This window comes from Nyctereutes procyonoides, unplaced genomic scaffold (assembly GCF_905146905.1).
Source record: "Nyctereutes procyonoides isolate TBG_1078 unplaced genomic scaffold, NYPRO_anot_genome, whole genome shotgun sequence".
NCBI classification, from domain to species: domain Eukaryota; kingdom Metazoa; phylum Chordata; class Mammalia; order Carnivora; family Canidae; genus Nyctereutes; species Nyctereutes procyonoides.
Window position 1 is genome coordinate 15,262,398 of NW_026575142.1, and position 22,703 is coordinate 15,285,100.

Sequence of the window (22,703 nt, forward strand, 5' to 3'; positions counted from 1 at the left end):
TAGATTGGAGAACCTAAAATCAAATCAGAGAATTAGTAAGGGAAGGAAAGTTCTGGAACACTTCCATATCAACCTGATTTTTTTAAAAAAAGATTTTATTTATTCATGAGAGAGAGAGAGAGAGAGAGAGAGAGAGGCAGAGACACAGGCAGAGGGAGAAGCAGGTTCCCTGCAGGGAGCCCGATGTGGGACTCAATCCTGGGACTCCAGGATCATAGCCTGAGTCAAAGGCAGACACTCAACCGCTGAGCCACCCAGGCGTCCCTCAACCTGATTTTATAAGTACATGGGACTACATGGGACATCAAGGTATGTGAAAAACTGGGTTATATTATTATTAATGAGTAGCCAAACATCATTTTACCTTTGGAGAACTTTATGGGATGCTTCCTTGTTTGCCTTCAAAATAATAGGAGTTAAGTTATGCAATATTTTTAAGAGAATTCATAGACAGGAGGTCTCAGAAATATATTTATAGAATTTTGGTTGGCCTCTGTCATTTAAATGTTGCCTCTAAGACTAGATCCTTGAGATCTCAGTCAACAGAAAGCAGTTTGGAATGAGGAAGTATTCATTGCTCTGGGGCTTCAATCTGCTACCACTTGCTATATAATTAGATAATTTACAGGGGCCCAACACTGGGCTGCAGTTTGCTAATCTGTGACAGGATGGCTTGGAACTAGATCAGGGTCTGTGGATAGGATCTGGATGGGCGGGGGCGGGGGGATGCAAACCCCACTAGTATTTGTAGCGACTATGACTCTGTCACCAATAGAAATCACTGTTTTTTGTGTCTCATTAAGAGTTGTTATAGACATCTCAATATATCATATATGCTCAGCATTTTTAAAAGTGACAGCAGTTATTAGATCTGCAGCAGATCTTAATGCATCAATAACAAAGCACTCTACTATTATTATCATTACCCCTTTTTATTTTATTTTTTTAAGATTTTACTTAGCCTAAGATCGAGTCAGAGAATTAGCAAGGGAAGGAATGTTCTAGAACACTTCCATATCAACCTTCTTTTTAAAAAATTCTATTTATTCATGAGAGACAGAGAGACAGAGATGGAGAGAGAGAGGCAGAGACACAGGCAGGAGGAGAAGCAGGCTCCATGCAGGGAGCCTGATGTGGGACTCTATCTGGGGACCTGGAGATCAGGATCCTGAGCCAAAGGCAGGCGCTCAACCACTGAACCAGCCAGGGGTCCCTTGATAACTCCTTTTTAAATGTAATTGGTTTTCTTTGTAATCCTATTTTTAAATATTTTATGCATTTGAAAACAGTATTCGAAGGAGAGGTCCATAGGTTTTATTTAGCCTGCCACAGGAGTCCATGGCACACAAAAAGTTGAGAACCCCTGAGTTAAATGATCTCTGAAGCTTATTTTTGCTTTTTTTACCCAGAAATCCGGGGGAAGGCTAAATCCAACTCACATCTTACAAAGTACAGTCACCATCCTACTGTGATAGGATTGTAAAAAAGAACACTTGAAGAACTTGATACATCTCTTGGAAAGCCAACCTAGAAAAACTTTGCATCCTCTTAATCCAGAGCTATTGTTAAATGCTGAGCTGTCCTGAGTGCCATACTTGTCAATAATAAAACCCTCCCTTAATTGTTTAGTATTTATTTACTGATGGTCTCGCAGATGTGTTCTATAAGCATTGCCAGGCCAGGCAAGAGTGTCACACAGAACTTATTTGTCATGGGTATCCTGTTGCCCCCTCTTTCTATACTTTTCTCCTCTTTTCTTGGCTATTCTTCTTCCTAGCACCCACATTTTGTACAAGAACTCCCAACACTCAGACTTTCCTACCACCATCAAGGTCCCCAGGTGGAGACCTAACCTTCCTTCATCCTCTCTCAATATGGAGTGCTCATATTCCATATGGATCACGCTGTGTATGGATGATTGATGGTAATACTAAAACCATAAGAATTACTAATGCTTCTTGACAATTTAGTATGCCCCAGGCAGAGTTCTATGAACTCTCCATGTATGAAATAATTTGATTCTTACAAAAATCCCATTTTATAGATAGGGAAACTGAGCCGCACAGAAGGTAGTCAACTTACCCAAGTTCCCACAGCAAGGAGGTAGTGGAATTGAGATTCAAACTCAAGTGTTTGGCTCCATTTCTGCACTTGTAGATACTGTGCTAAACTCCCATCATTTATTTATTTTTAAAGATTTTATTTATTTCCCCCATGAGACACACACACACACACACACACACACACACAGAGGCAGAGACACAGGCAGTGGGAGAGGCAGGCTCTATGCAGGGAGGCTGACATGGGACTCATTCCTGGGACCCCAGGATCACGCCCTAGGCTGAAGGGGGCGCTAAACCGTTGAGCAACCTGGCCTGCCCCTATCATTTATTTAATAAATTCCCTGTTTTTTGGATTGACATTTCTGTTGCTTACAGTTTTTCACTTCTAGAAAATTGCCTTCATGAATGTCTTTATACATAAATAACTTCTGGTTGTTTCTTTAAAGCAAATTCCTAAAAGTGAAGCTACTAGGTTAAAATTTTTTAACCAACTTGCTTAATTATTCTACAAAAGATTATAGCAATTTGACCAGAACTGTATGATCATGTGGCTTCACATCATTGCCAATAAATATCATTGTTCTGTATTTTAAAATGTTTAGGGAACATCTGGGTGGCTCAGAAAGAGTCGGTTAAGCATCTCTTGATTTCAGCTCAGGTCATGATCTCAGGGTTGTGAGGTTGAGCCCTGTGTGGGGCTCTGTCCTGGGCATGGAGCCTGCTTGGGATTCTCTCTCCTTATCCCCCGCCCCTTCCCCCCAAAAAAGCTTGCCAATCTGATGGACATCACATACTATCTCATTATAATTTGCACTATACAATGTAGCATTTCTCATTTATTAATTGTTCATTTGTATTTCTTCTTTTGTGATTACTTGGTCCTCCCCTTTGACCATTTACATACAATTTTGCTTAGCGGCAGCTGGGTGGTTCAGTTGGTCAGGCCCCAAACTCTTGGTTTTGGTCTGGGTCATGATCTCAGATTTGTATGATCCAGCCTTGCGGCAGGCTCTGCACTCAGCAAGGACTTTGCTTTTCTGTCTCTCTCTGCTCCTCTCCCTGTTTGTGCATTCTCTCTCTAAAATAAATAAATAAATAATAAATAAAAATAAATAAATAAATCTTAAAAATAAATACATAAAATTTTGTGTAATTTTTACTTCCCAATAAATTCTTTTTTGTTTTAAAGATTTTTATTGGGATCCCTGGGTGGTTCAGTGGTTTGGCGCCTGCCTTTGGCCCAGGGCGTGATCTTGGAGTCCTGGGATCGAGTCCCACGTCAGGTTCCCTGCATGGAGCCTGCTTCTCCCTCTGCCTGTGTCTCGGAGCCTAATGTGTGGCTCGATCCCAGAACTCCAGGATCACGCCCTGAGCCAAAAACAGATGCTTAACTACTAAGCCACCCAGGCATCCCCCGCAATAAATTCTTAACATAGAGCTTTGGAAGGATTTACTAGGAAATAATACATGTTAGTTCTTCGCTGAGCATGAGAACAACATGACGTTCTATTTTCCATGTTCTTCACAGATCACTAGGGAGAGGGATACTACTTGCCTTTTGAGGTTGCCTTCCCTTGTTAGCCCCTACATCCAGTTAATGGGTCCTTTTTACCCCTTGAGAAATCCAATCATTTCTCTCCATCTTTTCCGAAACTTTAATTCCAGCAGCTCTATTATCAAACCTAGATAAGCAAACAACCATGCAATAAGTTTTCTCACATCTAGTCTTGCCACACCTCCCTCGGGTTATGCGTTTCCCACACTACATCAAAAGATAATCCAAAAATACAAGCCTGAGCACATTCCCTTGATTAAATCTTTCAGTGGCGTCAGGTTTAAAGAAAACTTCCTTGGCATGGCTTGCAAGACCTTTCTGAATGAGCCTCATCTCTCTTGACTCCCCTCCAGTAGTCTCGACTGCCACCATCCTGAATTATTTGTAGTGTTCCCCAAAAATGTCATGCTCTGATTTCTGACCTTTTCTTTTCACACACTGTAGGGTAGGATCTGGTGGTTGCATGAGCCCTCTTCTGCCTAATGACTCCTTCCAGTTTGATTGAGTAGTGACAAATCAGAAGCAAATAAAATTGACTCATGGGTTCTTTGCAAATATAATCATGTTTATTGCCACCCTGAACAGTAATACAGTTCTCAGGCCTATAGTAAAATAAATAAGGAGAAGACCGTGAAATGAATTATAAGATCTTTTTTTGGCCAAATAGCAGTCAATTTGATATAGCAAAATAAAAAATCATAAGAATGATGAGATAATGCTGAGAAAAAAGAGAGGAATGATAGGCATGATAAAAATTGTGCTGAGACGGGGATCCCTGGGTGGCTCAGTGGTTTAGCGCCTGCCTTTGGCCCAGGGCGCGATCCTGGAGTCTTGGGATCGAATCCCATGTCGGGCTCCTAGCATGGAGCCTGCTTCTCCCTCCTCCGGTGTCTCTGCCCCGCCCCCCCTCTCTATGTCTATCATAAATAAATAAATCTTTAAAAAAAAATTGTGCTGAGAAAAAGGAAACTAAAGAAAAAAAAACTAAACTAAAAAAAAGAAAACTTTAGTTGTAAATCAGATTCCTTGCTTAATATGCAATGTGCTCACCCTAAACTATGCTGGAAACAAAGTAATAATATTCTAGCTTCTCACAGGTTTGCATTGTTACGTTTACACTGATCAAAATCTGGGATACTTAAATAGATTAAGATTTCAAAATCAAGCCTCTGCAGAAGAGACAGATGATTTTTTTTTTTAAGATTTTATTTATTTACTCATGAGAGACACAGAGAGAGAGGCAGAGACACAGGCAGAGGGAGAAGCAGGCTCCATTTAGGGAGCCCGATACGGGACTTGATCCCGGGACTCCAGGATCACACCCTGAGCCAAAGGCAGGTGCCAAATTCCTGAGCCACCCAGGGATCCCCGAGACAGATGATTTAAAAAAAAAAATTCACTCTGGGGGCACCTAGGTGGCTCAGTAGATTAAGCGTCCAACTCTTGGTTTTGGCTCAGGTCGTGATTTCTGTGTCCTGGGATCAAGTCCCACCTCAGGCTCTGTGCTCAGTGCACAGTCTGCTTGAGATTCTCTCTCCTCTCCCTCTGCCCTTCCTGCTCGTCCTCTCATGTGCACTCTGTCTCTCTAAAAAAATAATAATAAATATTTTTTACAAATAAATAAAAATTCACTCTCTTCCTGGGTAGTTGCTTGACATATATTAAAGGAAAGGACATTACCCAGATACTAGTTTTATCAAAAAGAAAGTGATTGGGATCCCTGGGTGGCACAGCGGTTTGGCGCCTGCCTTTGGCTCAGGGCGCGATCCTGGAGACCCGGGATCGAATCCCATATCGGGTTCCCGGTGCATGGAGCCTGCTTCTCCCTCTGCCTGTGTCTCTGCCTCTCTCTCTCTCTCTCTCTCTGTGACTATCATAAATAAATAAATTAAAAAAAAAGAAAGTGATTAAACAGACATAAACCTAAATAGCTTGCCACTTTCAAAAACTATTTTTGCTCTACTAGAGTAAGGCAAGAGCAATTCTTGCATATGGGAAGAAGAGGGAGTCAGTGTTCTAGGTCCTTGCTACTCGAAGTGTGGTCCATGGACCAGCTTGTTAGAAATGCAGGACCTCAGGCTCCACTGCAGTCCTACTAAATCAGAGTTTGCCTTTTAATAAACTTGTAGGGGATGATTATCCACACATTATAGTTTAAGAAGCTCCACCTCAAGGAGCCTAGCACCTGACAATCACAACTGAACCATAGCCTGGCCAGCTGTGACCCTTTCAGATGCTTAGCTAGTGCCAGGGACAGAGATCTGTAATTTTTCAAGGCTCCATATCTCAAATCAGTAAGCTTTTTCGAAGGTTCTATAGAATGTATCCTGTAGGGTCTCCTTTAAGATGCCTGACCCTAGTTCTCATAAATGTTGTAACTTTTTTAAAAAATTAACTCATATTGGGAAATAGGATGAGATTTGAGGCTCTTAAGTGATATTATCATCAGAGAACTCAGTAAAACTTCAAGGTTCTTGATGGAACTATATGCCCAGTTCAATGACCAGCACATGGAAGGTAAAGTGGCATTTTACACTGAGCTGATTTTGACCCCCTAGCTCAGAGTAGTAATCTGATACTCTAAGCTAGATCATGTGGAAGTGTCCTTTCTCCCAAATTATCCAAAGCATGGTTTGAGCTCTATTTTTCCACATTCATTCATTTAAAACGACCTCTCTCTGTAGAAAGATGAGACAGACAGAGAGACAGAGACAGACAAGAGACAAAGAGAAACAAAGCGAGGGAGAGAAAGGCCAGGCACTGTGCTAGGTGCTGAGAACATAATTGAGAGCAAAAATTGACAAGGTCTCTATCCTCATGGAACGGTCAGTCCCCTCCAAATACTAAACCTGAGTCCTGCACCTGTAATCAATTCAGATATGAGGAAAAGTAGACCCAGCACCTACTTCTAGCAATGGTGGGGGTTGGGGCGGGGAAGCTGGAATGGAGCCACAGGGTGAGGGAGAATGTGGAAGGAAGGTATTAGGGGAAGACCATTCACTCAAGAACTGACCTTTTACTGAGCTCTAACTTCTTTGAACTTTCTGTCCCCAGAAAACTCAACCCAATCACTGTCCAAGTTTCTGACTAACCAGTCTGAAATCCTCTTCCAGGAGATGCAATAAGAGTAGATGGAGAATGAGGAAGAAAGCAAAGGAGATATCCTTGTCCTAGAATATAAAGAGATTGCTATTTTGTGTGCTCTGTAAAAGACTAAGCCATTTCTTATACAGAAGAAATTAGTTCTCTGTATTGAGAATCTATCATGTGCCAGGCATTCTTCTAGACTCTTGGAACATATTGGTGAACAAAATAAAGACCAGAGCTCTCTTTACATTTCTATCCTAGTGTTCTGCAAAAGATTCACAACAGCCATGTTTCAGTTTCAAAAGGAAAGAAAACTTTTTTTATAATTGTAATTATTATTAAAACCTAATAGAAACAGAAGAGGAAAGGAATCTACATATAGATGAAGATAGGCAATAAATGAGAATAAGGCAAATTTACATCAGATTGGATACTTACAGGGGGTACCTCGATAACTTCAGTGGTTGAGCATCTGCCTTTGGCTCAGGTAGTGATCCTGGGGTTCTGGGATCGAGTCCCGCATCAAGTTCCCTGAGGGAGCCTGTTTCTTCCTCTGCCTATGTCTCTACCTCTCCCTCTGTGTCTCTCATGAATAAAATATTTTTTAAAGGTTTATTTTTTAAAAAATTTTTTTTATTTATATATGATAGTCACACAGAGAGAGAGAGAGAGAGGCAGAGACACAGGCAGAGAAAGAAGCAGGCTCCATGCACTGGGAGCCCGACGTGGGATTCGATCCCGGGTCTCCAGGATCGCGCCCTGGGCCAAAGGCAGGCGCCAAACCGCTGCGCCACCCAGGGATCCCCTAAAATAAAATATTTTTTAAAAAATTGGGTACTTCCAACATCCAACCTCATTAGCTGGGGAAGCCCTGCTAAAACAGCCAGGCTGGAGTCCCGATTGAGAGGCCTGGATGGAGCCTCAGATGAGACTTCCAACTGACCATACTCCTAAGGGCCATAGTTGTAGGGCAAATAATATGGTTTGAAATGAAACATTTGGAGGCAGCCCAGGTGGTTCAGTGGTTTAGTACTGCCTTCAGCCCAGGGCGTGATCCTGGAGACCTGGGATCGAGTCCCACATCAGGCTCCCTGCATGGGGCCTGCTTCTCCCTCTGCCTGTGTCTCTGCCTTTCTCTCTGTCTCTCATTAATAAATAAATAAAATCTTAAAAAAAAAAAAAGAAACATCTGTTTGCCTACACGCTGTTTGGAGGGAGAGCAAGGTTGTGTGTGTGTGTGTGTGTGTGTGTGTGTGTGTGTGTGTGTTCTGAGGCAGAGCAAGTTTATTAGCATCCCTTTCCCCCCACCCTCCAAGCATCCAGGTCTGGCAATCTTGGTCAGTTGGTCGGTTCAACCTAGAGGCCACTGGAGCTGTCGGCCCCCAAGTATGTGAATGTGCAGAAGATACATATACTGTGTGCCCATCTTTCCATCACTGATCACAAGTCAGTATCCATCTCCCAGACTCTCAGCCTTTGCTGTCTTCTTGATCACAAGGAGAAGGTGTCCTAGAAGCTGCTGGTCTTCTTCCATGTTATCATGTTTCTATATTTTTCAAGGAACCTGTGCTAAAAGACAGTGTCTGCTTCCCCTTCTGGATTCCATTCAGGGGCAGGGAGGGCGGGCAGCCCAGCCTGGAGCAAGCAAGAGGGGATGTGAGACAAGATTTGTAGCTTTTGGTGTCCATAACAGAATGGCCAGTTCTGACCTGGAGGCCAGATAGTATGTTTTTTTAAAAGATTTTATTTATTTGAGAGAAAGTGGAGAAGAGAGGGAGCATGCACGAGTCAGGGGGTAGGGGTGGGCAGAGGGAGGAGAGAGAGAAAATCTCAAGCAAATTCCTCACTGGACAGGGAGCCAAAGCAGAGGCTCTATCCCAGGGCTCTGGTATCATGACCTGAACCGAAGGCAGACACTCAACTGACCTAGACACCAGGTGCCCTCAGATATTTTAAACAATTAGGCTCCTAAAGTATTCACACAGCATGAGTCTTACAAACAATACTCTTAGTCTGCCTGTGTACGTGCAGGTCCAGGTGGTCCAGGTGGTTGGTTATGCTGAACAAATCACAAAAACGTCTATCCATACAGAGCACCTAGCAAATGCGGATGGAGGGAATGCAGGCTTTGCCTGAAGAGAATGTTACGTTCATCTTCAAATTCCTGCCAAATACCTGGAAAGGAGGTTAGTCTCTCAGGATGGAACCCAGAGTTGGAGTTGTAAGGCAGTCCCAAGCAGTCAATGACATAGTCAAAGACATTATGTTGGAGTTCAGCTGCCATGCAGCGGGTCAAAAGATAGCATTCTCCATATGGACGCAGACTAAAGGCTAGAGAGTGAACTCTGGGCCAGCTCCCTAGTCAGTTATGCCCATACTTTTGGCTCAGGCTCTCTGACAGGACACAATATGGGATAAGGTGTGTGAATCCAGATGATAAGATGGTTAGGATCACTATCATAGAAACCTGGGTTAATTTTTCTTCTTGTTTCCTGTATTTTAATTTTTTAAAAAAGATTTTATTCATTTATTCATGAGAGACACAGAAAGAGAGACAGAGACACAGGCAGAAAGAGAAGCAGGATCCATGCAAGGAGCCCGATGTGGGACCCGGGAGTCTGGGATCACGCTCTGAGCCAAAGGCAGATGCTCAACCGCTGAGGCACCTAGGCGTCCCTGTATTTTTAATTTTTAAAATAGCCCAAATAATATTTATTTTGAAAAAAAAAACCTGGGAAATAAAGATAACTAATAAACAAAACATTCACCTATAATCCCATCTTCCATAAATTACTAGCATCATTTTGTCATGTATGTTACCTTTCAAGATATTTTCTGATATGTGTCTGGGGATATAATAATATGTACATATTCTCAAAATAGGGATGCCTGGGTGGCTTAGTGGTTTGGTGCCTGCCTTTGCCCCAGGGTGTGATCCTGGAGTCCCAGGATGGAGTCCCACATTGGGCTCCCTGCATGGAGCCTGCTTCTCCCTCTGCCTGTGTCTCTGCCTCTCTCTCTCTCTGTGTCTCTCATGAATAAATAAGTAAAATCTTCTTAAAAAATTAAAAAATAAATTCTCTGTTACTTGAGCAAATGTACACTAGATGAGTTACAATGAGTATATATAATCAAGATACAATTTTATTTGGTATCCTTCAGAAGTTAACTTTAAAATTTATTCTGAGAGAATTTGCATAACTCACCCATGTTAAACAGGAAAGCCTTTTATGGAAATGTACAATGATCTGGAAGTTCAGCTTTAGTTCTGTGGTTCAGCATAGGCATTGAAACTGAGAAGAATATACTCATATATTTTGACCTTAAATAGTTTTTCAAAATCAAATTTAGAACTTTATATTGATTCTAGTGGTATGATTTGGGGGATAATTGTTGGTGTGAGCCTTTCAAGTGCTGATTCTCTGTAAGCACTAGAATAACTTATGTCCCCTTTATTACCAAAATCCAACTCCAAAGAATAAGAGGTTATTTTCCTTGGATGGTCTCCATCACTAGCCATATACTGTGCATCAAAAGTGAAACTTAGAATAATTCTGCTACTATGCTGGAAGCCAACTGACAAAGAAAGTCTGTGTATTTGAACTGCTTTCATCTGTTGGGTAAGTCACAATCTCTCTATGCTTCACCCTTCACCCACGACTAAGTAGGGGAATAAATCTAGGAATTCTTTAGAAATCTTTAGAATTCTTCCAATTCTAAAACAATTTGGTATTTAAAAAATGGCATTTACCTATGGCCCAAATTTTTAAAATGTCAGAGTTTTCCACGGGCAAGTGCTAAAGAGTACATGCATTGCAAAATTAACAACCTGGATTAACTGTCAGCTTTTCTAACCATAGTATTAAGGCTATTTACTTATATTCTGAAGGCGAATTGTCAAATCCTTGTGCGGTTTAATAAAATAGAATTATGGCTCAAGCATAAAAAGTATAAAAACATATTCTATTGGTCAAATAAATATGTTACTGTGTCTCCAAAGATGTCAAAAGCCTTGAAAGTAACGTGTGAATTTGCTTTATTTTGAAGATATTTTGCATTAGATATCCTGGTGTCCTAAACTGGAAAACCTGGATGATAAGAAAATCCTTTCTGTGGTTGCTTCCAAAGGAATTTTTTAAAAGATTTATTTATTTATTTGAGAGTGAAAGAGAGAGTGCGAGTGGGGGGAGGGTTGGGGGTAGCAGAGGGAAAGGAAGAAGGAGAGAAGCAGATGCCTGGCTGAGTGCAGAGCCATGACTTAGGGCTCTACCTTATGACCCTGAGATCGCGCACAACCTGAGTCAAAATCAAGTCAGACACTTAACTGACTAAGCCATCCAGGTTCCCAAAGGAATTTACTATTACTATAATCTTAAAACCAGATACAGAGTTCAGTTCAATTAGCAAAGTACTAAGTTAATGATTAGTGTTTATATTCTTAAGGTTTAGTTATATTTAAGTTTATGGGTGTGGAAGAAGCTGGGCTAATTTCCTACCATGAAAATATCATTAGAAGGTGCAATTAACTTTAAGTGCAAAAGAAATAAGATAAGAAAATCTGTTGCCCATTTTACCTGGATACTTTCAAATCCATGATATCTTATCTATTCTAGGACTTCAGACTTACACACTAATTTAAATTTCAGATAAATGATGCACAACTTCATTGACTGGATTAAAAGTTCAGCAGAAGCAAATCTACGTAAGCTTGGTTCTTGGTAGGAAACTAAAGATATTCTTCCATATGTAAAGAATAACATTTGGGACATTTGAGACTTGCTCTATGGTGCAGCATTTGATCAGTTTTGCTTAATATTCCATGAGTACCTTGAAAGTTCTTTTTCTCCAACTCCCATAAAATCTTTTTAATGAGTTCAATGAAATACTGAAATTGCAACACTACATATATACTTTGTCAAAAGGCATTTTGGTATGTTTCTCTAAAATTGCATCAAGCAAATAACCTATGTATACTTTAGTATTTTTTAAGCAATGTTCTTTTGAATAGAAACACAGCAGTAAAGTGATAAGACCTTGCAAACTATCTGATTCTTAAGAATTACCTGGAAAACCCAACAGAAAAAAGGGCAAAGACTAGAAACATAATAGTTCACAGAAAAGGAAATAAAAATTTCTCTTAGGTGTATAATATTCAATCTCAGCCAAAGTAAAAAAATGCAAATCAAAATTATGAAATATCATTTTCACCTATTAGAAAGATAAATATCAAAAGTTTTATAATGCATTTGGTGAGAATATAGGCATGCCTCTACATTTCTGGTGGGAATATAAATTGATATAACTTGTATGGGGGATGTGATGCAATAATTTTATCTCTAGGAATTTATAATATAGAAATACTCATAGATGTGTGAACCACCCAGGAGTCCCAAAAACAATACCATTTATAACAGCATCAAAGCATATCAAATACCTAGCAATAAAAAAAACATGTGTGATGCCTCAATACAGAAAACCTAAAAACATTTTTAGAGAAATTGAAAATGACATAAATAAATGGAAGGATGTACTAGGTCAATGTATTAGAAGATTCAAAATAACGATGTCATTTCTAAGTTTATCTATGGTCAATTTAATTTCAATCACAATTGCAGTGAATTAATTTATGTGGAATTGACAAATAGATTCAAGAGTGTAAGGCACAGAATATGTCAAGGGTAAAGAGTAACCATGACATTCCTGAGAAAGAAAAATGTGTGAGGACATACTCTACTGGATATTAAGATATATTATAAATCTACAGTAACCAATACAGTGTGATACTGGCCAAACTAATGACAAATAGACCAATGGAACAGAATAGAGTCCATATATAGACATGTAATTTATGACAAAGGTCTCAATACAAATGTGGAACTTATGGTGCTGAATTGATTGGATTTTTTTACAAAAAGGGAGAAAAGAGAGTTAGTTCCCATCTCACAAAAACAAAAATCAGTTCCAGGTGGACTGTGGCTCTGAATGTAAAAGATAGGCATAAGAAGGAGAAAGCCCAGAGATAGATCCAAAAAGAGGGTGAGAGAGAAATCACTTTTCATTTTCAAATATTTTTAATTTAGTCACTGCAATAGAGCTGTGGTACCCTGTTACGGCATATCTAAGGGACACTGAGACATGGTGGCCCATAGTAACTGGTTCTTTGAAGAGATCTACACTCCATTCTTAAAATGCAGATCCAAATCTGGCAAAGACACTGTAAAAAACCATTTCAAATTAAGTTCCATCTTTGATAAAGAACATGGGGACAAGAAGCTCCACTGAACTGTGAATCCTAGGTTTACTATTCTCAGTCATACCCTGACACAATCCAATCCCAAATGGGTCATTTCCAACTGCTTCCAACACCTTGGGTCCCTACTGCATTAAGGATATCTCTCCATTCCTCATGAGTCTGGACTGTTCTGCTCAAAAACAAAACAAAAACAAACAAAACACCCCAACTCTTTGCAAATCCTTCTCCCTCCTGATAAATCTGTTGATTCTCCTCGAATCACCAATATATTTTTCAAAACTTCGAAGATGAGTACATGTCCAAGGTACTCATGAATGACATTATTAGAATGAGTGTCAGTGACTAGGTACTTCTGAACTCATCTAAATATAGAATTTCTGATTCATCAGAATTTTAGATTAACATCAGCAGACACAAAAAGTCTTATTTCATTAATCTGTATACTACTACTGTAATTATAGTATTCATTAACAACAACATTTTATTACTAGCTACACTTCCTTGTATAACATACATTTCTTGTAGCTGGTGTCAGTAGTTATTAAAACACATCTTGTTTTATTCCAATGTCACTAAAAGCAACCCTAACAATGCTGCTCTTGAGCACCTGTGTGGCTGGGTCGTTGAGCGTCTGCCTTTGGCTCAGGTCATGGTCCCAGGTTCTGAGATGGAGTCCTGCATCAGGTTCCCCGCAGGGAGCCTGCTTCTCTCTCTATGTCTCTGCCTCTTCCTCTGTGTTTCTCATGAATAAATAAATAAAATCTTTAAAACAAGACAAACAATGCTGCTCTTTGTAGATAGAGCACCTAATGATTTTAGTGATCAAACTCAAGAGATAGGCACAGAGTTTGCTATGTCAAAATGTTTTAGTAGTTATCCGCAGGCTTGTCCTTGAAATGACTAAAAAGTATTCTTAGATACTTCTGTGTAGTCTATTAAGTTCAAAATGGGCATGAGGTATTTATCATAGTACATTGTTAAAATTCTAAGATTCTGAGACAGAAAAAGTTAATTGCTCAAAAAGCCAAGTAAGTATATAGCATAGTCACTAATTTGCTACCAATATTTATGAAATAACAGGTATTAATTTCACTCTATCATGGAATGTGTGAATTCGCTCATTGCAGGAATATGTGAAAACCACATCCACTTGAATTTAGAGGAAATATTAAGAATTATGGAGGAGATAATCCCTGTTAGTAGCAATGGACTGGTATGTTGGCAGTATCTTTCTCTCACATGTCCTCTTAGGAATAGATGAAATCTTATTCCTCTAGCTCTAAGTGAGCCAGCAGCTGGTGCTTGTTTCTCTCACCAAATCCTACTGGGAATGGGCTCCCAGCCAACATCTGTTATACCCCTCATCCTCACTTTTCCCAGGGCACTCCCAAGCCTTGCAGTTGTGAATAAGCTTGGAATCAAACTATCACTTCTTTTCCTGCATAAGAGGAATAAGGAGTAAGAAAATAAGTAATGTTAACATTAAATTTCATTCATTTCAGGATTATAGATTGAAATAATCAACTTAAATGTAAAAGCTAACCAAAAACTCTTAGAAGAAAACATAAGAGTACATTTTTATGACCTTAGATCTAGGCAATTGTCTCTTAGATATAACATCAAGAGCACAAGCAACAAAAGAAAACATAGATTAAAAATTTGACTTCAGAGACACCTGGGTGGCTCAAGCGGTTGAGTGTCTGCCTTTGGCTCAGGGCGTGATCCCAGGATTCGGGATCGAGTCCCACATCTGGCTCCTTGTATGGGGCCTGCTTCTCCCTCTGCCTGTGTCTCTGTCTCTCTCTCATTGTCTCTCATGAATAAATAAATAAAATCTTTAAAAAAAATTGACTTCATAAAAAATTTTTTTAAAAGATTTTATTTATTTATTTATGAGAGAGAGAGAAAGGCAGAGACACAGGCAGATGGAGAAGCAGACTCCTTGTGGGGAGCCCAATGTGGGACTCAATTCCAAGACCCCAGGATCACAACCTGAGCCAAAGGTAGATGCTTGACCACTGAGCCACCCAGGTGCCACAACTTCATCAAAATTAAAAACTGTGCTTCAAAGGACACCATTAGGAAAGAGAAAAGACAACCCATTGAATGAGAAAAAATATTTGCAAATCACATTATCTGATAAGGGATTTGTATCTGGAATATTTTAAGAAATATATAAATATATAAAGAACTCATAACTCAACAATAAAAAGATAATCTCATTAAAAATGGATAAAGGGGGGCAGCCTGGGTGGTTCAGCGGTTTAGCGCTGCCTTCAGCCTGGGATGTGATCTTGGAGACCCAGGATCGAGTCCCATGTCAGGTTCCCTGTGTGGAGCCTGCTTCTCCCTCTGCCTGTGTCTCTGCCTCTCTCTGTCTCTCATGAATAAATAAATAAAATCTTTTAAAAAAACGGATAAAGGATTTGAGTAAATATCTCTCCAAAGAAAATATACAAATGGCCAATAAGTACATGAAAAAATGCTCAACATCATTAATCATGAAGGAAATAAAAATCAAAATTATAATGAAATACCACCATATTCCCACTAGAATTATTGTAATAAACAGAAAATAACAAGTGTTGACAAGGATGTGGAGTGGTACTGCTCCCATACACTACTGTTGGGAATACACAGTGGTACAGCTGCTCTAACAAATAGTTTGGCAGTTCCTCAAAAAGTTAGACATAGAGCTACAATATGATCCACTAATTCGACTCCTAGGTATTTATCAGGAAAACTGAAATCATGTATCTCTATAAAAATGTGTATACAAAAAAATGTGTATACAAATGTTTATAGCAGCACTATTGATAATAGGTAAAAATTGGAATTAACCTGATGTCTATCTACAGATTAATAAACAAAATGTGTTACATTTACAATGAAATATTACTTGGCTATCAAAAGGAAGGAAGTACCAATACATGCTACAGCAGATTAAAATTCAAAAACATTATGCTGAAAGAAACCAGACATAAAAGGCCACATTTTGCATGATTCCACTTATGTGAAATGTGCAAAATAGGCAAATCCATAGAGCAGATTAGTGGTTGCTATGGGTTGCTGGGGAGGGAAATGGGAACGACTGTTAATGTATATGGGGTTTCTTTTTGGGATTATGAAAATGTTCTAGAAATTAGATAGTGCTGATGACTGTACAACTTTGTGAATATACTAAAAATCACTGAATTCTACACTTTGAAAAGGTGAATTTTACAGTATGTGAATTACAGCCAACAAGGCTGCCATAAAATAATCAATATCCCCCCATTAAAATAAAAGATTTAAAAAATCAATAAGGCTTAATCTTTTAAAAAGAATAAAGAAACTCTATTATCTGATGTTATTGAAGAAGGTAGGACAGTTAATTAAAAAGTAAACCACTGTATAAAGATATATATAATCTGTAAACATTTTATTCTAACTTAAAATACAGAAGGTACATTCATTTAACTATCTTTGATATAAGGTCAAGGTCTTTTTCTCTAGGTTTGAGTTTGTTGATTAGTGCCCTCTGTCATCTTTCTGGCATAAGCCCTACTCCCTGGATATAAAGCAGACCAGGATTCAAAGACACAGGAAGAAATCTAATTTCTTACAATTTTTTGCCAATTCTCCCTTTTTTCAGACATCCTGCACAAATTCAGATACTCTTGGCCTTACTCCTCTCTTATTCCAGCCACCGTTACCTACTCTGTTTTGTGTGGATTCTGCAAACTTCATGCCAGCACAACCTGCCAGTGCTAGGACCTGAACTCTTATCATATTGCTGAGTTCCCCTTGCTTCCTGCCCTTTGATGTCAAGGTGAATTCTGTCTTGTTTAATTTGGAAATTCAGGGGAGTTATGTCTGAACATTTGAAGAGGGGCAGATTAGAGCTGAGGATAAAGTCTTCCCCCTTTCTCACTAACCTGTCCCTGCCATACTGCTCTGAGGTGTAGTTTATGTGGCTTCTCTGCGGCTCGTCTATGTTGAAGCATTTAGTTGCACTTAGTGGTCCAGGTATAATGATCAGTAATGTTTCCTTTCACTCTCAAAAGTGTCTGTATACCACATGATACTCTTTGCAGAAAACCCAAAAGACCACCAAAAAATTGCTAGAACTGATAGAGGAATTCAGCAAAGTGGCAGGATATAAAATTAACACACAGAAATCTGTTACATTTCTATACACCAACAACGAAGAAGCAGAAAGAGAAATCAAGGAATGGATCCTGCTCACAATTACACCAAAAACCATAAGATACCTAGGAATAAATGACCAAAGTAAAAGATCTGTACTCTGAAAACTATAGAACACTCATGAAAGAAATTGAGGAAGACACAAAGAAATGGAAAAATGTTCCACGGATTGGAAGAACAAATATTGTTAAAATGTCTATGCTACCCAAAGCAATCTACACATTTAATGCAATCCCTATCAAAATAGTACCAGCATTTTTCACAAAGTTGGAAACAAACAATTCTAAAATCCGTATGGAACCAGAAAAGACTCTGAGTAACTGAAGGAATGTTGAAAAAGAAAACTAAAGCTGGAGGCATCACAATTCTGGATTTCAGGGGTGTAGTACAAAGCTGTGATCATCAAGACAATATGGTACTGGCACAAAAATAGACACATAGATCAATGGAACAGAATAGAGAACCCAAAAATGGCCCCTCAATTCTATGGTCAAAGAAGAAAGAAAATCCAATGGAAAAGAGAGTCTCTTCAAAAAATAGAGTTGGGAAAAATTGGGCAGCCAAAGTGGCAGAGGCAACCAAGACTTTCTGGCAGAAATTGATATGGAAACCATAGGACCAGGAGTATAGCTGGTAAGGGAAACCAAGACAAACTGAAAAAGTGACATTTAGGACTTTATATTAGATGTAGTAGTGGTCTCAAGGACCTCTGAGTTTACGATACAGCGTCAGCATATTTTGAAGCAGAAATTATGTAATAACTGAGGTTTAGATGTGGGATAAGTTGGAGCTGGAAATGCTTTAACTCTCACTGACTTTGCCCTCTAAAGAGAGAAAGAGATTATAGACAGGAAAATTAAGTATTAGAATGGCTTTTAAATTGTTAATTCTTTTAACATGCTTTAACCAGTCTTGTTTCTCTTACAGATAAAGCTTGAAAAGTTGTGCTTTTGGAGTTTGTGATTTTTTTTTCTTAAAGATTTTATTTATTTATTCATGAGACACACACACACACACACACAGACAGAGAGAGAGGCAGAGACACAGGCAGAGGGAGAAGCAGGCTCTACACAGGGAGCCCAACATGGGACTCAATCCTGGGTCCCCAGGATCACGCTTCAGGTCGAAGGCGACGCTAAACCGCTGAGCTACCCAGGCTGCCCAGTTTGTTATTTTTCAAAGAAAAAATGTTCAAAATAGACTTCAGAAATGATTGTCTACTTGAGCAGCTGTCCTCTTAAAAGAAAAAGAAAAATCTTTAATTGAGCCTTGAAACTTTTACTGGAAAAAAGAATTGATAAAGAATTTATTGATAAATCATTTTCTTTTGAAAATTTCATTTGAGAGATCAATTTATGGATGCATATTATCTGAGCAGGTACAGGGTCTTCCATTTCACTCATTTCACTGGTTGTCATCTTCTTTTTTTAAATTTTTATTTATTTATGATAGTCACACAGAGAGAGAGAGAGAGAGAGAGAGGCAGAGACACAGGCAGAGGGAGAAGCAGGCTCCATGCACCGGGAGCCTGACATGGGATTCGATCCCGGGTCTCCAGGATCGCGCCCTGGGCCAAAGGCAGGTGCCAAACCGCTGCGCCACCCAGGGATCCCAACTGGTTGTCATCTTTATGAATTTAGCAAACTATTAGGTTTCATCACTTCTGCGGCAGTCCACCAAAGTTTCAAAGTGTATTGAACTAAATGGGTTCAAGCAGGTCACTGGGATCACAATAGGTATAAACTGACTTTCTATGTCAGATATAATTTTATTTAGTATATGAACTCTCTCGTCTGAGATAAGACAGGGAGAGGCTGGCAACATGCCCAGAGCTTCTCCAAGGTTATAAGTCCTAACTTGCTAATTCTATTAATATGAGAATGAAGTTCTGTTAATATGAGAATGAAATATTTGGCAAATGGTCCAAAAATGTCTGGAAATTATTTATAAAGGAAGAAAGTCATCTAAATGTAATGAACTTGAAACAATTAATGTGTACCACAGTACAAATGTAATGGTAAATTTTATGAATTCATTATTGTGGAAATGACACACATGAAAAAGTGGAAATGCAAAAACTGACTTAAAATATTAGATAAATTTGGGCGGCCCCGATGGCCCAGTGGTTTGGTGCCGCCTTCAGCCTGGGGTATGATCCTGGAGACCCGGGATTCCTGTGTGGAGCCTGCTTCTCCCTCTGCCTGTGTCTCTGCCTCTCTCTCTGTGTCTGTCATGAATAAATAAAATCTTTAAAAAATTTTTTAAATAAATTTAGAAGTATTGGAGTACCTGGGTGGCTTAGTCGGTTAAGTGTCTGCCTTTGGCTTTGGTCATGATCCTGGAGTCCTGGGATTGAGCCCCTTATCAGGTTCCCTGCTCAGCAGAAAGTCTGCTTTTCCCTCTCCCTCTCTGCCTGCCACTCCCCCTGCTTATGCTCCCTTTCTGCCGAGTGAATAAAATTTTAAAACAAGAAAAGAAAATTTAGAAAATCCACTTGATAGTGGATTTATCCCAAGAATTCAAGATTGGTTTAGCATTAAAAAAAATCAGTGTAACTTACCATATTAACAGACTAACAACCAAATGATCATCTCAATAGATGCAGAATGAGTATTTGACAGATTCCACATCTATATCAAATAAAAACCTCAGAAAACTAGTAATAGTAAGGAACGTCTTCAAATTGATAAGGAGCACCTATGAACAACTTACAGTTAATATCACAGTTAATGGTGAAAGACGTAATAGTATCCCCTTTGCATTGGATATCCATATAGAAAAAAAGAACTCTGATCCATATTTCACACCATATAACCTAAGCTAACTCTCTAAAATTAAAAACACTGACCATACAAGTGTTAGCAAGGATATAGAGCACCTGGAACTCTCATATACTGATGATGGGATGATAGGAACATAAAATGGCATAGCCATTTTGGAAATTTCTTAAAAAATTAAGCGTAGGGACACCTGGGTGGCTCAGTTGGTTAATATCTAACTCTTGGTTTTGGTTCAGGTCACGATCTTGTGGGTCATGGGATTGAGCTCTGTGTTAAGCTCTGCGCTCAGTGTGGAGTCTGCTTCAGATTTTCTGCCTCTCCTTCTCCCCCTGCTCATACACACACTCTCTCTCTCAAATAAGTAAGTAAAATCTTAAAAAAAAGTTAAGGATAATCTAACATATGATCCAGCCATTTCCTCCTTGGTATTTTCCAACAGAAATAAAGCAAATGTCATACAAAGAATTTGTACTATGTGTTCATAGTAGCTTTGTAGCTAAAAGATTGGTAACTAGTAGCCAAAGATTGGAAACTACCCAAATGTACATCAGCAGGTAAATGTATAAACAAATTGTGGGTTATAACCATACAATGGAATACTTACTATTAAGCAATAGAAAGGAATGAACTGTAATACAGATGGATCGCAAAATAATCATACTGAATGAAAGCCAGGGAAAAAAAAAGAGTACTTACTGTGTGGGCCCATTTATATAAAACTCCAGAAAATGCAAACCAATCTAAAGCAACAGATACAGATTAGTGGCTGCTTTGGGAAGATAGGAGAGAGAAGCAAAGGTTATTACAAAGAACCAAGAGGAAACGTTTTGAGGATGAGGAATGTATTTAATATCTTAATTGTGGTGATAGTTTCATGGCTGTATACACGTCAAAACTTACCAGATTGTACAATTTAAATATGTGCAGTTTGTTTTATGTCCACTATACCTCAAAAACTGTTAAGAAAATGTAAAATTTACACATTACCAGTTTAGATGAGGCTTGTACTATGGTTCCCCACCCTTCCCAAAACACAGCACATATTTTCTGTAGGATGAACACAGTTTTTAGGACTATAAAATTAAAAAATTTATCCATGGCATATAAACACATGCAAATGTGCTTATCATCATTAGTTAATAAGGAAATATAAATTAAAGCCACAGTGAGGGACACCTGGGTGGCTCAGTGGTTGAACATCTGCCTTCAGCTCAGGGCATGATCCTGGGGTCCCTGCATGAAGCCTGATTCTCCCTCTGCCTATGTCTCTGCTTCTCTCTCTGTGTATCCCTCATGAATAAACAAATAAATAAAATCTTAAAAAAAAAACACATTGAGATCCAATATAGTTGTTGGGGAAAATGATAAAGTTTGTTTAATATTAATATGGTTTCATACTACAGCAAGAATTCATCTGATTGGGGCACATGGGTAGCTCATTCTGGGAAGCATCTGGCTCTTGGTTTCAGCTCAGGTCATAATCTCAGGGTCCTGGGATTAAGCCCATGTCTGAGTTCAGTGAGGAGTCTGCTTGAGGATTCTCTCCCTCTGTACCACCCTCAACCCTGCTTGCAAGTGTGTGTGCTCCCTCTCAAATAAACAAACAAACAAACAAACAAATCTTTAAAAAAAACATTCATCTGGGGATCCCTGGGTGGTGCAGCGGTTTGGCGCCTGCCTTTGGCCCAGGGCGCGATCCTGGAGACCCGGGATTGAGTCCCGCGTCGGGCTCCTGGTGCATGGAGCCTGCTTCACCCTCTGCCTGTGTCTCTGCCTCTCTCTCTCTCTCTCTCTCACTGTGTGCCTATCATAAATAAATAAAAATTAAATAAAATTATAAAAAAAACATTCATCTGATTTACAAATAACATGAACTTCTAATCTTTAAAAGAAAAATCCATTTTCTGTTTTATTACAATGTTTTACGGAGCTTCTGTCTGGTGCCATCCTGTCCAGCTCCAGTAAGTCATTTAACATGTACTATTAGCAACCCACGTTTGTTCTCTATTAGTCTCCACTAAAGGAAACAGAGTTTCTTGATGACAATTTATTCTATATTTGAGAAAGAATAACTCAAGCTGAGTTTTGAGTTATCTTAATTATTATCACGAAGAAAGAATGTTTTTAGCAGTTCCTGGTGGGGGTGAGGTTAAAAAAGATAAAGAGGGTAACCTGACAAGAGGGCTGCTAGGGGCAAGTAGAAACAATCTAAGCAACAACTAGGAAAGGTTTTACATTCACCATAAATGTTAAGATTAGAAAGACTAACAACCACAAGTATTAGAGAAAATGTGAAGCAACTGGAAGTTTCACACATTGTTGCAGGCATGTAAAATGACACGATCCTTTTTCAAAAGGGTCTGGTAGGACCCTTATTAAGTTAAACATATGTCTACTGTAGGACCCAACAATTCCATCCTTAGATGTTTACCCAAGAGGAATAGACATATGTTCACAAAAAGTATATCCAAGATGTTCTGAGCACTTTTTTCATAACGAAAGAAAGAAAGAAGAAAGAAAGAAAGAAAGAAAGAAAGAAAGAAAGAAAGAAAGAAAGAAAGAAAGAAAGAAAAAAAAAAGCAAGCAGAAACAGCCCAGGTGTCCATCCAACAGGAAAATGGAAAAAACAAACTGGCATATTCATACAAAAGACTACTCAGCAATAAAAAGGAATGAATCACTGGTACATGTGACATGAATTAACTTCAAAAACACGATGAATGAAGGAAGCATTTTGTTTTTTATGATTTCATTCATATAAAGTTTTAGAATGGGCA

The 22,703-nt window shown here is 39.0% G+C and overlaps 1 protein-coding gene across 3 annotated transcripts in view; it reads right to left on the reverse strand.

Moving 5' to 3' along the window:
- Positions 1-3,627: 3,627 nt before the first annotated feature.
- Positions 3,628-22,703, reverse strand: part of DCAF17 (DDB1 and CUL4 associated factor 17) — a 56,622-nt gene continuing 37,546 nt past the window's right edge. For 2 of the 3 annotated variants that reach the window (XM_055307903.1, XM_055307900.1), the window contains exon 15: positions 20,517-21,730. In XM_055307903.1, coding sequence (XP_055163878.1) covers positions 21,550-21,730 — 181 coding nt within the window. In that variant the 3' untranslated portion in view covers positions 20,517-21,549. Of the gene's footprint in view, positions 3,746-20,516; positions 21,731-22,703 lie in introns of those variants that run through there. The other variant, XM_055307902.1, reaches the window with a different exon arrangement.